Below are 16,894 nucleotides of genomic sequence, written 5' to 3'. Positions count from 1 at the left end.
GTATGGTACAGCTTTATTTCCTCAGCCAGCCTCATCAAGAATGTCATATGCACCATAATGGTCATCGCTTATACAGCTCAAATGGTGCCCTTTGATGAGCCCGATGCCAATTTATTCACCCAGCAGGATCCCAACTTAACTTCTGTATGTCTGTCCACCTGAGCACATAACCCCCATCTGATTTTCCTGACTGACACAAGAAATCTTATTCATGCAAGACGCCTTTTCTTTACTCATCCAAGAAGCCTGGTCATGATTTCTACATTTCAGTACATAAAAGTAAGCATTTAATTGTCCAGTTAGATATTTCTTAAATACAGTATGAAATCAGGTCAGTGGTCTGATAAGTGTAGCTCCCAGTAAGCCAAGGAGTGTTTAAAGTCTCTGAAAATCATTAGTATCTGACAGTTTCTGCGCTCAAAAATGCCAAGGGGCATTGCTTTGAATTTTTACTTTAAGATTTGAGATTTAAGGCTTGGACTTTAGGAGATAAGGTGTATTTAGCACTGCAGAAGACATTATAGTTTAAGCCCTCATTGAACTGGAATATGTGGCTAGATTTGGAGTAGGGTTTTTGCTCTTCCCAGTATTTTGACTGTTTCCCACTTTATCAAATTCATCACGCATCTTGGTAAACTTTAACTTTTGTGTTTGCATAACTAGAACAGGTTTTCTCTTGACAGTAGGGAAATAAAGCTTTAAGTTTGCATTGTCATGAGAAGAAATCACGTGCCTTTTTCAGCCCATTTCAAGCCTGAGTCATTCAGCAGTGGCTGAATGGGCTTTGAGTAGCTCTGGCCACCTAAGAACAAAACCACAGCATTTATTTATCCCATCTAAAATCCCCAGAACAAGCTACCATGGAGAGTACAGTTGTCAGATGTACAGATGGGTAGAAAGAATGAGAGCACATTTATCTCACATGAAATTTAGGAAGAAATGTGAACACACTAAAGAACACACTAAAGAACACACTAAAGAACACACTAATTTCAGTGATTGTTTAGATATGGGAAACAGAAATCATTGGTAAAGATAAATTCACACTTTAAATATCTGAAATAGTGAAAGCTTTTCTCTTGGCACTACTGGATGTTGCCTCTTCCCTACATTTGTCATTCCACACTCCCATACATGTTGACTCTAACATTTGAGGTTTCTACCTGTATAAAAATTCAGCTGCAGCAGCAATACTATGACCTATAGAAGCAACAGATTAAAAATACAGATGATTGCTTGTCTACCTGACCATTCCCTTTTCCCCTTCAGCTAGTTTTTCTTGCTAGCTGATATCAGAGGAAAATGCATTTTGGAGCTTTTTTAAGATTTTTTCTCTTGTGAGCAAGGAGGGCTAGAAGAGACTCTCCAGCTACTGCATCCTATTTCTTTCTGGATCCACTTCATATATCCCATTAATTAAGTGCTTTATTGACATTCTTGATTCTCTTCACTGTTCCCTACTTTCTTGTTTTTTTCCAGGAGAGGCTTTTCCAGAAACTCAATGCTTTGGTGACTAGAAGATTTCCTCTAGTTTTATTCATGGCCACTTAATCCACATTCATTCTTGTGCCAAAGCTTTTCTCTGAGTTATGTTCATAAAATCCACCTGTGGTGTTTACCACTAATGGATTTATGCTGCATCCCCTCTGTGCCTTCATTTTAGGAGGTACAACCCCCAGTCTTGCATGACTATAGACAGTACAAAAGGTGCAGGTTTCGTGGCTCAGAGCTTATGAACAGATGGATGTGGGGTTTGTGCTGCTGACAAGGGTTGAGGAAGATGTGCTGGGGGTAAAAATCAGCGCAATATTGTTGGCTTCAGTGGAGCTACATCATTTCCCAACACAGGGAGCAGGAGCAGGACACAAAGTTATTGTTGGGGACTTCCTCTGTCCAATGAGCCAGGCGTGATGCTGAGTTACAGCATGCTCAGACCATCTCTCTACATACAGCCACACCTTTGTGTTCTGTTCTGGCACATTCCTGTAGGAAAGATGCCATTTTCTCTATCCCCTGGTTTCACTGAGTGGTGCTTGCCCTTTTGGAAGCTGAAAAGGCAGAAAGCTTTGCTATTTGAAAGGGTAGGGTAGTTAATTTAATGAGAAAGCAGAAACCTTGATGGAATGCTGTAAAACAGCATCTGGTGAAGGTAACCCAGTTCTCATATTCACCTTCCTCGTGATGCCTGACACAAGGAAGAGGCAATATTGAAAATATAAGGCGAGATGTCGAGGAGGTTAATAGATTGATGGTTTTTCAGTTCAGTTAGGGGGGGTCTTGTGGTGGTTGTTCAGGGTTTTTTATACAATACAGAAGCAAAAGGTTGTAAACTATAGTTTAAAATAATTCATAAAAGGGTAAAGCATCTGTGTGGAGCAGCTATTGCAGAAATGATAAAAATTTTAAGGCCATGAAAGGAAACTTGTAAAACCTGGAAACTTGTAAACCTGTACATCACTGCCTAATTTTCACATTAATTGCTGTAAGTTAGGAAGGAATAGCACATGATTTCATCAATATCTTGTCACATAACAGGTTAGGTGGTTCTGTCTGACTGTGTGAGGAGGTAGAGAGAGACCAAGCTGCAACCAGCATCTCAAAGCATGAGGACTTGGGTACCTGCCCCTTCCTGGAACATTGTGGTTCTTCTGAAGCTCCCAGCTATGGGGACAGTCTGGCAGGGTGCAAGACACATGCTCTGATTCCTTGCATAGTTTTGTGGCTGTAGCAGAACTGCAAAAACACAATTCAGAAAATCTTTCAGAAAAACTTTTATTTGCTGGTGGTTTTCATTTAGAAAACACAGAGGAAAAAAATTAATCAGTCTCAATGTCCAAAACTGAGCCCAGCTACTACAGCCCACTACTTTAATGACTTTTGCAACACACTGTTGGCAAGGCTTTCTCTCTGTTCCTACAAAAACAGCTGTATAGCCACTCGGTCTTGTTTGTGGGCAGGCAAGAACCTCTAGCTAGCCTTGTCAGTCCCCTCATCAGCTTCATGGGCTCATTACAGCCACCAGCTCTTGAATATGAATACGCTTTTTTTATTATCTCTGTCAGCTTGGGTACAAACACATTTTTTGCTCAGCCCACTCCCTTTGTCTCCTGCATCATCATTACCAGTATGGCAAAAAAACCAGAGAGGAAAATGCTGGGAAAACACAGTGCTGAATAGCCTAAACCTTCTAGAAACAGGCAACCTTAACTTTCTCACCAGTCTTTTAGAAGCACTGAAGAGAATTACTAATTGGTCTTCTTGGGTATATGCCAGAGAGACAGACTGCTTCAAAATGGTGACTTACTGACCTTTTCATGGGTACAAGATTATTTATCTGGCTCTCATTAGGAAGACCTGTGCCATAGTCTGTTTAATATTGTAGTGATGGCTTTTCAAACCCATTTTCTTTCCAAAATTAGTTCTTATATGCAATCTATGTCCTTTGGTTCATTTTTGGAGGGGTGATGATGTCCTGCATTAAGCAGTCTCAGTTTACAATACAAAGATTTAAATGTAACACTCCTTCCAGGTCAGCTTTTAGTGCGTACAGCTGAATTGTTGGATGGGAGGGGAAATATAGGCACCAAAACCATGTGTTTTGCTTGCAAAAGGAACAGAGCCCAACTCCAAAGTCTTGGACCTGCCTGGTCCTTCCTAAACCTAAATCTGTATTTGCTGCAGGTGCAGCAAAGTCCACAGAATTACTGACCCTTTTCTTGGAGAAAACTCTGCAATAAAAAGTGATGCTCCACTCTTTCCTTTGGCATGACAGCCTCATGGTTAAAGACCTTTCCCCAGGAGTGGGGGCTGCAGATTTAAGAAGCCTGAGATACATGAATCAGAGGAATGTCTCGCCGGAATCAGGCTCACACTCACCATAAAGTAACCAGTGTGATTAAGGGACACAAAGATAATGCTTCCTGAGTGGTGTTGTAGTTATCTCTGCCTACCTTGAGTTTGCAATTTAGCAAATACCCACAGTAAATTGATGAGGTAAACTGCGTTTCCAGATTTGTCAGAAGAGCTCCTACAATTTGGCACAAAAAAAGAGCAGATGTGTTGCTATATCTGGAGATAAGCAGCCAGAATCTTCCAGGAATTAGTTTCTGAATGATCTCTTTTTTTTTTTCTCTGCTGATTGTAGTGCTCTGTTTTCTTAAGTGTTGACTCCAGTAAGCGTTTTCAGAAAGACAATTAATGTCTTGGAAAGCAGCCATCAGCCATCTGAAAAAAAACAGGTTCTCACCAAGCTGTTTAAGCATGGCAAGGGGGAACTCAGTTATAACACAGATTAAAGAGGACACTTGTTTAAAGTGAGGGTACTAAGGATGTATACATTGTATGGTAAATATATTGACAAAGCTGTCCTGCAGGAAAGATATTCAGTAAATTGGATTATCTACATTCTAAAAAGATTATCCACTTAAAGGCCTCTGGAGATTTGCTGGTTGAATAAAAAGAGAGGGAAGATCTAGGCTGCAGTCTAGCTAAATATTTTTTCAGTTCTTTTTCTGCATTTAATTAAAAGAACATCCTCTCCTGCTCCTAATCACCATTCTGTGCCTCTGTGCAATCGGTGCCTTGTGCCACCTGTAGATTTACTTCAATATGTAATGATTTGTCAAAGATACTTTCCTCTTCATCTCATGCTGCTCAGTTGCCCCCAGTGAAAATTGAGCCCTGAACACTTTGGAATTACTGGAAAGATCAGAACTAACCCAAGGCATTGGGGAAGTTTTTTCTCACGTGTATGGTGAAAGCCCTGATAACCAATGTGGAATTTTGATATGCTGGGAGTAAGCTGCCCTTGGGAGCAGTGTTTGAATAGCATGCATTAGAGTCCTCTCACCTCTCATTGCTGCACCATGAGGACTGAAATTTTCTCAGGAAAGGACTGGGGAAGGGAAAGCTTCTTATGTTTTCTCTGCCCTGCAGTAGCCACTCACTACTTGGCAGCAGTCTCCTCCTTCATTTTCCTACTAAGGGAAATGTATGCCATAATTTGTGTTTAAAAGGGGCTTTGTAAAAAAAGGATTGCGTGAATTTTTAGTGCATGACTCATTTAAAATTAAAGGCAGCTTTCAACTAAAACCCTGTACATCTCCAGTAATTTAGAGAGTGTATTTTAAAATATTGTAAGGGGGAGTTATAGGTTCTTCTCTCATTGCTTCTAATTTTTTTTCAGCAAACTCCTTTTACAAAGTGTAAGTGCAGAAATATTTTAAGTAACAAGGGCCTTGTGGTAATCCACCTGCTTCATTAATCATGCCTTCTATTTAACTATCTGTAATAGTTTTTCAAAGGCATATTTGTGGAGCTTTCATGGTGACAGCTGTTATTTTTAAGTTAATGCAAAGTCAGACCACTCTGACTCTTGAGACGAAACAGTCATGACATTTCAGCAACTTTCTTTTCAACAAATTGGCTTCTTGAATATTCACTAATACTACTTTAATTTTTCCCTGCATATGAAGTATTGCTTTCTGTTATAAGATGAGACAGATCAAAGTTGGCTTTTCAGCATCTGAGGATACCGAGATACCATCTCAGGGAGCTCAGAGCAGTACTTATGCAAGTGAATGACTATTTTATGGACTTATGTGTCACCCTGAGTTCTCAAATGTAGGATTTGGTTGTCACATGGAGGCGTTCAGTTTCAGTTCAAATTATGAAACCTGAAAGACTGCAACTCTCCTGAAATAATCTAGGTTCATAAAAAAACATCATATGAACAATGTTACCTTTTTCCAGTCTCAACCAGTCCTTTGCTCACAATTCAACTCTTCCGGAATGATTCAGTTAAAAAAAATAAATAAATAAAGTTGCATCTAATAATAAAAGAATATTGTTCTGTCTAAGTGCCAGGATAAAAAATAATGTCCATATCCTATGTTCCTTAAGAAACCAGCAGTCTCAGTGAAAGGTTACTTCCTCTACCATCTCATATATTAAAAACACAAAGATATAATCAAACTTTCAAGAATCCAAATTTTCTCTCTGTTTGGTGGGGTAAACACGAGACCTTTTGGTGTCTGGGAAAAACTCCCAAATGGTCAGAGCCCAGTCCAGTCCAGCTCCTCCCTCCAGCACTCAGCCCTCCTTCCAGCCATCAGCAGCCACCTGTCATCTCCTGCTGCATGGCAACATCACATTTGTCCTGTCCTTGCTACTGCTCTGGGTAACAAATTTTGACAAAATTAGACATGGTCCATCTCTGTGGATACCTGTGACCTCACTGGCTGTGAGCACAGGGCTGTCCTTCAAAGTCAGCAGGTCCAGGGTGGTGTTTCATGGTCAGGAACCACAGTGCAGAGGCCAGTGGTGGTCGATGCAGTGGGAGGGTGGAGGCATCTAAGAATAGAGGCTCAGGTCCATTTCCAGTTGTAAAGACTGCTGAAATGTTCCCATGGGTTTGGCTCCTCACTATCAAAGGTGCTACGGAGTAAAATGTCCAAATTCTCTCCTAATTTCATCAATGAATGTTAATTTCCTGTGGAATTAATGTATCCTGTATTCGAGCAAAAGGGTAAAATTGTGGTGAGTTGATACTTTTGTCTTAAAACAGCTGCTATGAAAATAATCCTCCCATGTCAGTGCAGCTGATTTCTTAGAATGTTGTTGGGAAATTAATATGGACAATTTCCTGAGATCATCAGGTAGGACTGTGTAATCATCCAAGGTAGGGTTTCTCTCTTTACCTCTGTGGGGCAGAATTCAGCTTGTACTTTGGACAAAAACCTTTTTAAATTACAAGGTCAAGTTTTTTACTGGCAAGCCCCACTTCTGTGGCTAAACTGCCTTTTGTGACAACCATTTTAAGTCCAATGTTCTTTCTTCTTTGTTAATTACTGCTTTCTTTCCCAGGGCAGAGTAAATAATCTTCATCTTCTCTTCCCCTTAGGTTAATATCAAACACTGGCCTTCGGTTTTTACCTGCTGTCCACAAGATTCACTCTTTCCAGAAAGTTTTGCTGTAAGTTTGAACATTTGCTTGTCACTTTATGGAAGTTCCCTTTGAGTGTTCTGCTCCAGCAAAACCTTTCAAGACATGATTCCCCTTGTGTTCATTAATTAGCTCCACAGTGGCATGTTGATTGCAATTTTGCAGTCATTGATGCTAATGTGGCTCAGAAGGTCTCAGTTGTCTCCAGGTTTCCCTTCTACAAAATGTTGGAACATCACTTTACAGACCACTCTTCCTTTAACTGCACTGTGAGCACGTGTCTGGGTGGCTCAGGGGACAGATAACAGCCTTTGACTCCTCTTTCAGAAGCTGAAATCCAAACCAGGATGGTGGCAGTGGAAATTTGTTGCCACCTGGCGACACTTTTCTGGCCTGCGTGGGAAGAGTCACTGATCTCAGAGCTGTGTTCCATCTGAAGTGGCCACATCATAGAGGAAAGAAGAAAAAAGACAAAAAAAACCCAAACTCAGGGAATTATCTACCATAACCTCTTTTGTTTTCCCCTGGCAGTAAAACTATACAGAGAATGAAAATGTTTTCCTATGGAAAATTCCAGTGCCAACAAGGAAAAAAATATTTGTGCAAAATTTTGTGTGAAAATAGGCTGCTAATTTCCTAAAGCACTTCTTCTGTAGAAAAAATGCATATCATAGAAACTTGATTTCTTTTTCACTGAAAAATATTTTGACGTACATTTCTCAATCTGTTCTTAGAATAACTGAAAGCGTTCTTTCGGACAAGATTTATTGCTAATTAACACACAAAATTCTGCATCTTCAGATCTTTGATTGGAAGATTTCAACCTGCAGAAACCTTTGTCCTGCAATTATCTTAGTAATAGACATTAATATGAATAAAAATGCATATAAAGCACAGAGAGGGATGCCTGAATATGGTATACACACATGTGTAGTATACACACTAAATTTCAGGAATACATTTGACATATGTAATTCTGAGAACTTCACTTCGCTGCTCCTCGAAACCATCATGGAAATGCAACACCTGTGTCACTACAGAGACTTTCACCTGTACACCTTTGTGTTTATCATCAGTCTTAACTAGACTGCAATTACTGTGTCCTGTACCAGCAGGAGGTTTTTAATTTTTTAGGTGCAACTCCTCACTTCCCTGTAAGAATAAATAGACCTTGATACTGACTGAGTCCCAAACTAGACCTCACTTCAAACCTTGGTCCCTCTGAGGTCAATAATAAAATTCCCTTTGGCTTCAGTTGTGCCAATATTTGAGTCCCAAAGACAGGTCTTGATGTTTATGAAGGGCAGATCTGTAGCAGAGGGATACAGTTCACTTGCATGGGTGCCGTGTTCCATCCCTATTCCTGCCTCTGCTGACCTCAGTTTGCTGAATGAAGCCTTTGTGTAAGTGTCACTCGGTGCAGAGTTGTGGCGTTACGGAGCTGTCAGCAGGAGATAATTTTGGAACCGTGCCTAACTTCAAGCTTTGCAGATAATTAATTTTGTTCTGTGCTTTCCAACAGAAACAGCATGGAAACAGCCATATCCCCAGTCTAAATTATGAGTAACATTATTTAACTTCTTTGAGGCCTATTTTGAGCCAGCAACAGAGCATTCCTTTTTTTTTTATATCAGTCACAACCGAGGAAAGACGGAAATTCCTATTTGTCCATTCAACAAACTGCACTGACAGGGGTTCTGCATTTAAGTTCTTAAGCACACACAGAGCTTATAACATCAGCTGTTGACATCAGCTGGGGAATGATTCATGGGCTGGTAGGTGCCCTGCTGAATCAGGCCAAAAAGGCTAATGGCTTTCCTCCTTCTAGTTGGGAGGCTGGGAGAAAGGGTGGCCTCGCAGCCGCTCAGATTGCGTTTTCTGGGGAGTTTGTTTGCTGGAGGAGCTGTTTCATCCACCTCAGGGTTATAGACCTGAGCTTTTATGCATTTTAATGTCTTCAGCCTATTTGGGAGGAAAGTATGGGTGGGGGGGCTGGTGGGAAATGTTTTGCTCCAGCCTTTTTTATCAGGAAGGTTTGTGCTCTGCGGGAAAAAAATGTCTTGGAAACGTACATTCTTACCCTCTATAGTACTTCCTCAGGTTGTATATAAGGAAAAAATACTGTGTTTGAAGCAGCATATTGTATTGAAAGGCTCACAGAAGTACAAAAAGGTGTAGTTTCTATTGTATTTTATTTTTCAGAGATATTCAAGACAATATCAATATACGTACAATTGAAAGAAATTCATTCATGGGCCTGAGTTCTGAAAGTGTGATTCTGTGAGTAGACATAGGAAATTCATTATTCTCCTTGTTAGCTCATTTCTTTTCCAGAACAGGGTCAAGGATACCAGGGGTTGGGCACTTTTTCATGCACTTCCAAATTCAATTTGAGATTTTACATTTCTCCTTGCCCCTGAGATCTCTGTATTCTGTTTTCCTGCCATGAAACAAATGAATGTTTTTGGGGCTTTTTGTTGTGTTCTAGTCCTGCTCTTTATTTTAGAAGCACATCAGGGAGCAAATTTAGTAATTACTGATGCCAAGGTTAAACACCTACAGCTACAGTTCCCTGTGAGAAAAATTGTGTTCACAAGGATGGCACGACTCATAAATATTTACAGTCAGACACATCACTCAAAGACATTTATTACTTGGGCAGAATGTATGTAGATGCTGTGGAAATGTGGTTTATTTGTACACAGTGTTAATGCATTGGTACGGGCGGGTTCACAGCGCAGTTTGGAGCTGCATGGTTAGACAGCTCCACATTTGATTTGAACAGTCGTGTATTTTAATGAACTAGCTGGCTTCTTTGATCCCTTCTCTCTGCATACCAAAACATATTGTTTGCTTGCTAACAAGCTGCCTTCCTTTCACTCAGCCAGTGGTCAGACTGGAAAAAATTCCCACTGTGTTTGTGTGCTTTAGCTGGCACACTGAGAGAGAAAAGCAAGGTTTGGATTGACTGACTGGGCTCATGTCGATTCTGGGGGGAGCAAGGTCAGACCATCAGTAATGAAGAGAGGCCAGTAGCAAGTCATTTAGCTTTATCTCTCCCTTTTCCCTATCAGTTATGCACAACCTCTCTCTACTTCAAGTTCTGAAGTTTTAAACACACACACACACACACACACACACATAGACACAGACTTTTCTTAAATATATATTCAAGTAATTATATCACAAGTTCACTGCTTTATCTTTTCCCCTGTGATGATAATATTTGGTGCTCAGGTAGGACTTTGCATTTTCAAAGCACTGCACAACAAATACTGTGTTTGTAATTCCACCAAAGGGTGATATTAATATCCTAGATTTTTGCTGTGTTTTGACCTCTCTGTGCCATTTGAGCAGCTCTAAGTTGGCTTCCCCTTCCCACCCCAAAATGTTTCATTCCTTATATCAGGAGGAAATTCTTAACTGCGAGGGGGGTGAGGCAGTGGAACAGATTGCCCAGAGAAGCTGTGGATGCCCCATCCCTGGAAGTGCTCAAGGCCAGGTTGGATGGAGCTTTGGATAAGCTGGTCTAGTGGAAGGTGTTGCTGTCCACAGCTGGTGGTCTGGAACCAGGTGATCTTTAAGGTCCCTTCCAGCACAAACCTTCCTGTGATTATATGATGTGATTATTGCCTGGGTATTGAAGGATACCTTTTTGGGGACTTCAGGCTGCTGGTTTGCTAGCAAAATTGTCCTGGTGGGGGGATCATGTCAACTTCCAGCTCCTTTGCCCTGCCTCCTGCAGCTCCCCATTGTCATGGGCTTCCTGCATCCACCAGTGTGTGCAGGAGCTGCAAGAGCTGTGTGAGCAGACCTGGCCTCCACCACCCCAGTCAGACAATGTCCTGGCTTTGCTCAAGTTCTCCCTAGAGCAATTCAGGACAGAGGCCCTGCATGTGCCCTATGAGAGTCCCTGATTAGGCTTTCCTTCTGTTGTGGTGAACTTAGTTCATTTTAGACACAAATTTGCCATTTTTCTATACAAAACAGAAGTCACAGCAACTCCACAGAAAGTTATGGTTATGGCAACATCACTTAGTGAAAGCAGGCATATCAAGATGATTAAAATCACCCAGGGCCCACTGAACCCCCACATTCTGGGGAGAAACCATTTTAATGGGCTTAGCTGTGGCAGGCACCAAGCATATTTACACCAGTAATTTGGATTGCATCTGATTTATGCTGTGCATGGGATCAGCACAGGTGGGAACTGAGGAGACACTTGGTAATGAAGTGCTAGAAAATTATGGAAAAAATTCACCTTGCTTCCAGGTCTTGAGTGCAACTTAGGCTCTAAAATAGATCTTTCCAGTGCTGAAATAGGGTGTAAATGGTACCTCAGGGGCAGTGACCTCTTTCACTGGCTGAATTTTAAAGTGTGTTTTAAAAATCTGCTCCAGACATGAAATGATAAAGAAAAGCCCCCATGTCCAAGCTCTGGATCTCCGCCTCCACTGTCACCTTGCTAATGTAAGAGTTCATGGAGTCAGTAAGGATGCTGGTTGAAGTGAGGGGAGAATTTGCCTCAACAGGAATGTATTGATGTGTACTATAATGAGGTCTTGGGATTTAGGTAATTTTTTTTGCTCTTTTTACCACTCACACGCTATTAGCCAGGTGACAGGAGTGTGCAGTCCACACTGCGTGGCTACAGTGACTCTGTTTTACAACCTTAGTATCTCATTGCATTACCATCATGTTCAGTGAGAGAATGCAGTAAGTGCTAATAGTGTGATTAAAAACATATCTATCAGCCTGGCAGCTACAAATTTATAAGATCACTGTAATATAATAAATGTTTCAAATGCTGTAAGCAGGGACCTGTCTCTCCTCCGTGCCCGCTCACTCATGTCTAATAGTGCTGGCAAGTGAAGGGGACGGTGACAGTTCTCCTGATCCAGCCTGACAGACATTACAGACACAGAGCCATGTGCATCTGCCTCAAAAGAGCAATCCTTTCAGCCAGACCCATGACTGATTTCCATGCTGACCTTAGCTCACCACCTCAGACCTCAGATAAGTGGGTCACTTGCATGCTCAGCTTTTCAAAGTGAATTAGAAAAGAGTCCAGGTTTGCTGACAGTTTAATTAAATCGGGCCATTTCTGCCATCAATCAGACCTGTCACTGCCTGTTGGAGAGGGTGTGAGCTGCAAAGTGACGTTTAAGGCGAGATGAAAGATTGCACTGTAAAGATGATAAATATAACTGACCTAAATGTAAATTTTTAGGACCACGAAGGGACAGAGGAAAGGACGTTAAACGTTAATTAGGTAATGCACCACAGTGAAAACTTGGCAGAGAGCCCCAGGAGCTTCAATTGCAAGGTTCAGTACCTGTGTCTCCTCCTGGGGAAAGGAGCCTGGGGAGGTAGGACTGGGCAGCAGAGCAGAGAGGGAGTGTAATTTATCAAGGCAGCAGCACAGGAGGAGTCACCTGCTTTCGGGGCAGTTTGGCTGCCCCTCCGTGCCCTCCTGCCTGGCTCAGTGACCATCAGCCTCCCTCCCCCGCCTGCCTGGCTGCGGTTGTGAGCCCATGGCACACAGCAGGCTTTTTTCTCTGATAACTGGCAGAGATGAAGCCATGGCCCAGCATTTCAAAAGCATCTTGCTGAGAGTAAAGCTGAGTGGCACTGGCAGCACCAACAGGAAAGACCCTGTTCTCCCTGGCTCCTCTGCTGCCTTCCCAGTGGAGCCATGAGCAGCACCAGCATCTTCACCAGCTCTGCCCTTCAGGAACTTACTCCAGCTGCCATCTCTGATGGTAGCACTCATCCACCCTATTCATGTCTGCCCTCTCCAAAGACTTCCCCCAGCTGTTGAGATCTTACAGGCTGGGATTTGTGGAAATTTCACAATTTCAATGTTCATTTAACAATTTTATTTTTTTGAGATTCCCTATTTTGAATTGCATACGTTTTAGTCATGAAGCATAAATAAGAACACAACTCCTTTTTCCTTTTTCTCTATTGCAGATGGCTGAATAAAAATGGAATTCAGGACATTGAGAATCATGCGTTTAATGGAACATATCTGGATGAGCTGTAACTATTTCTGTTGTTTGTAATTCTGAAAAAAACTCTGTTGTTTGTAATTCTGAAAAAATTCTGTTCTGTAATTCTGAAAGTAACTTCTACAAGATTTTTTTTGTTTTTTATCTCAGATTGTTTCAGCATAAATGTTATGTTTTTCAGAAACCTAAGTGATAATCGCAACCTAGAAAAATTACCAAATGAGGTCTTCCAGGGAGCCAATGGACCCGCTGTTTTGTAAGTAATATTTGGATCACATTTTTCTCCTTCTTGACTCCTTAGAAAAGATCAGAGAAGAACATATGAATGCCAGTCTGGATTTCAACATCTTGCAAACCTTGGAGTTCAAGACCAGAGGTCTAGTTCTGAATAAAAAAAGGAAGCTATAACAGAAATTTCAGTCTAGAACTTTATTTTCACTTTGTCCTCAAGTTTTTGAGAGTGTTGAGAGTGAGAGATTTAGATCCAGGTTCCTCTCCATGGTTTATTAAACTGGGCAAGAGAGGAGTTGTTTTGCTTTGTTTTTTCCCTCTAGAAAAAAATGCTTTCGGTTTTCTGTTTAAGCAAAATCGAGACTGGGTGAGTGGTTCTCACTGCCTAAATCTGAATTACTTGCCACTGAAGATCTGCCCCGGCATCTTTGCAGCTTAACTCTGACAAAAAATTCCTATCCTGCGGGGATGGGGATTGGGATAGGTATGAGATACATCCCACTCAGTTATAGCAGGATGTCCTTGGTGAGTGATGAGCTGGGAATCGAGAACTCAGTGGTAGATAATTCAGCAGTAGGATGCTCATGGGTCTCAGCCACCATTACCTCAAGCCACTGTTTGCCATGGGGTCCGAAAATGTATGAGTGTGCACAGCTGCTTGTGTTTCTGAGCACAAGCCACCATACATAAGAGCTGCAAGAGAGACATGGGATTCTTTTTTGTCTCACCGACTCATCAGAACCTTTCTCTCTTTGCATCTACCCTGGTTGTTCAGAGAGGGCTAAAAGTCACCCAGAATGAGTGAGAGGGGTCATTGGAGCTGTTGGAAGATTTTACACAGATGCTGGAGTGGTTACAAACCTGAAAAGGAGGGAGAAAAAATGTCTGATTAACCTTGAGTTCAGTCCAGAGCTCTTCAGAAAGCCTCATTTTCCACTTCATGATGGTCTGTGCACATATGAAATAAAGACCTGTGGTCTGGGTTACTGCATTCTGCTCCACTTCCATTGTTTCTTCAAAGCATCTTCTTTTTTCTGGAAAAGACTGACACTGGAGCATCTTTTCATCAGTAATGTCATAGGTGTTTCTTTGGGAAATCATTGTTTCCTGTAGCAAAAAGTAAATGCATTTTCTTTGCAAGCTATACTTGATACAATCATATTTGGGAGGTTTATCAAATTGATTTGCCTGTAGTTGAGATTCATTTGATAGTTCAATTTCTAACACTGAGTTATTTGTGTAAAAAGTTTTCTGTTCCATTACCAATACATCCACTATTCCGTGGATGGGAAATTACCTTTTTATCCTGGATAGGATCATGAAAGAAGAGCCTTCTTACTCATCCATCACTGTAGTGTACACCAGGGATGCACTTTCACTTGTGGAAATGATTGACCCATAATCATATCTTTGCTGGGACAAATCATATTTTTGCTGTTGCTGCAATCAAATCCATGTTGCAGACTGCAGTGTTTTAATAGAATGAACATCAGGATGGTTTAACTCTTGAACCTTCTTGAACCAGTGTTATAGAGTCAATTAATGCCAACTTCTATTTTATAATTCGTCATATTAAAGTAATGTGAAAGAAACACAAACACAAATAGACAGCACCAATCATGGGCGTTGTGCAGGCTAGAGTTTCACAAATCAATTCCTCCCTCAGACTTACAGCTCTTGGCTGAATTAGAGTCTCTCTTTGGGAAAGACATCAAATTTTGAGTCAAAGGATTTCAGCACTGACAGTAGGCCAGTAAATCAAATAGCTAATAAATCCCACAACTATACATATTCCTTCTATACAGAAATATACCGTTTCCAGCTTGGAGTTTCATAGCTTCAATTTTCAGCTGCATTGTTTCATTTAATTGTCTGCTGCTGCTCTCAGAGCTATCATGGCTTGCACCAGCTTTTGCTGGTGTCCTTAGTTCTCTGGCTGTGTCCTGATTTGATGCAGGGCAAGGTATGGCTGTGGTTCACCCCACCCTTGCAATTTGTCTTCTTTGGGAATCCCAGACATGGAAGGTACAGGAGAGCTCCAGTAGATCCCCAGCTCTACAGCTGAGTCACTGACGTGCAGCCAGAGATCAGTTTAGATACAAGCACGGAGGAAATTGTTCTCCCCAGTCTGCCTACCCTGCTCTGATTTCTGATCCAGGAGCTATTTTTTGCCATTTCTGTAGGTGCCTTTCAGACCTCATCAGCTGGTCAGTACTTTTGCTAGTCCAACAGAGACTCCCAGTGGGAAAGGGAAGTGATTGGAAGAGAAGGCAGATTCATTTTGCTGCTCCTGTACTGGCTGCTGTCAAGGCTGATGACTCACAGCCAAGCAATTATAAGAACACGTATTTCACTCGCTGATGCTTTCTGGTTTGATTTCCTAATGCCACTTTATAATCTTGTTAATCAAGCTTATTTAATTTATCAACCCTCTAACTAGAGAACAGCATCTCGAAGAACCTCTGCACTGAGGTGTGTGTGTGGTAACTCAGTGGAGTAATTGACTAAACCACCTGCACAGTGTCTGTGTTTGCTCTTTGGGGGCTTGGTGGTGGTGTATCCATAGCTATCCCTCACAGACATGCCAAAAAAACCCACAGGGTTTTAGGCAAAGCACTTTCCCTAACTCACTTCTGTTTATGTGGGATAATGAGCATAAAAAGTTTCTTAAATAAGAAGAAAAAGTTTTTGTGGAAAAAATATTTAATATCTATGAAACTATTTAGAGATGACAACAGATTCAGTAAACTCTTGGATATTTTTAAGTCTAAATGCTATTCCTATTCAGATTTGCTTATTTGCACGCAGTGTAATACCAGTTTGGACTCAGTAATGATTTTTAGCTAACAAGCCAAAGAAAACATTTTCTGTGCTCTTGTTCGGAAGTATGAAGTTATACATTCTCTTAATGATGCCATGAGTGATGCTGTCTATGGATTTAAGCAGAAACCTGCTGTTTAGTTTTTGACTCATGAGCATATACTCTGGGTGACAGTTTTCATTAGGCAGAGCACTGAGGGCAGTAGTCAGCACATGTGAAAATTGAGGCTGCTCACTGCAACCTAATTACCTCTTCAAGCGTCCAAGGCAGAAATCGATAGCCTAAAATTTCTCATTGGCTGCCGGTTTTAGCTCCTGTAGAAACAGACCCAGGACCTCAGGACCTCTTCTATGAGAGCTGTGGCTTCTCTCAGCCTGCCCTGCAGAAGTTCATAGCACTTTTTAATACCCCAGTCTGTCTTCCAGTAAAAGTCACAGGGCCCAGGTCGGGGCAGTGGAGTGGAGTTTTTGTCTGCTCCTCTGCTGCCACAGTCCCCTGTCCAGTTGTTGAAGGTGGTGCATTCCTTCAGAGCCTGGATGTAAAACCTCAACAGTGGGCACAGCATGGACACAAAGATCATCTTTACCCACCACCAATTTTACAAAATGCTTCATCAGCTGCCTATGAACTTCTTAGGCTTGGCTGGCATTCAAGCAGAGCCCTTTCCTGGTATTAATTTTGCTTCCTAGACCAGACAACAGCGGTGCAAATGTGTGTGTGGTCCACACATACATTTGCACACAACTGTCCAAACTTTATTACATGGTGCTAAAACCTGGTCTCCCCCTCACATGGCACCACTCTCCTGTATTAATAATAAAAACGATTTGTGGATGTTGGGTGATAGAGATCAAATAACATGTCCTGGCATTACACTGTCACAGATGA

The 16,894-nt window shown here is 41.5% G+C and overlaps 1 protein-coding gene across 23 annotated transcripts in view; it reads left to right on the top strand.

The window, feature by feature from the left end:
* FSHR (follicle stimulating hormone receptor) overlaps nt 1–16,894 on the top strand; it is a 307,860-nt gene that overhangs the window by 279,672 nt on the left and 11,294 nt on the right. For 21 of the 23 annotated variants that reach the window (XM_069009381.1, XM_069009380.1, XM_069009378.1 and 18 more), the window contains 4 exons: nt 6,902–6,973; nt 9,146–9,223; nt 12,917–12,985; nt 13,136–13,210. In XM_069009381.1, the coding sequence (XP_068865482.1) occupies nt 6,902–6,973; nt 9,146–9,223; nt 12,917–12,985; nt 13,136–13,210 (294 nt within the window). The remainder of the gene's footprint in view (nt 1–6,901; nt 6,974–9,145; nt 9,224–12,916; nt 12,986–13,135; nt 13,211–16,894) is intronic. The other 2 variants (XM_069009385.1, XM_069009389.1) reach the window with 2 other exon arrangements.

Source organism: Aphelocoma coerulescens, chromosome 3 (genome assembly GCF_041296385.1).
Source record: "Aphelocoma coerulescens isolate FSJ_1873_10779 chromosome 3, UR_Acoe_1.0, whole genome shotgun sequence".
NCBI lineage: Eukaryota > Metazoa > Chordata > Aves > Passeriformes > Corvidae > Aphelocoma > Aphelocoma coerulescens.
Note: the sequence above shows the minus strand (reverse complement) of the source record. Positions and strands in the feature narration are given on the sequence as shown.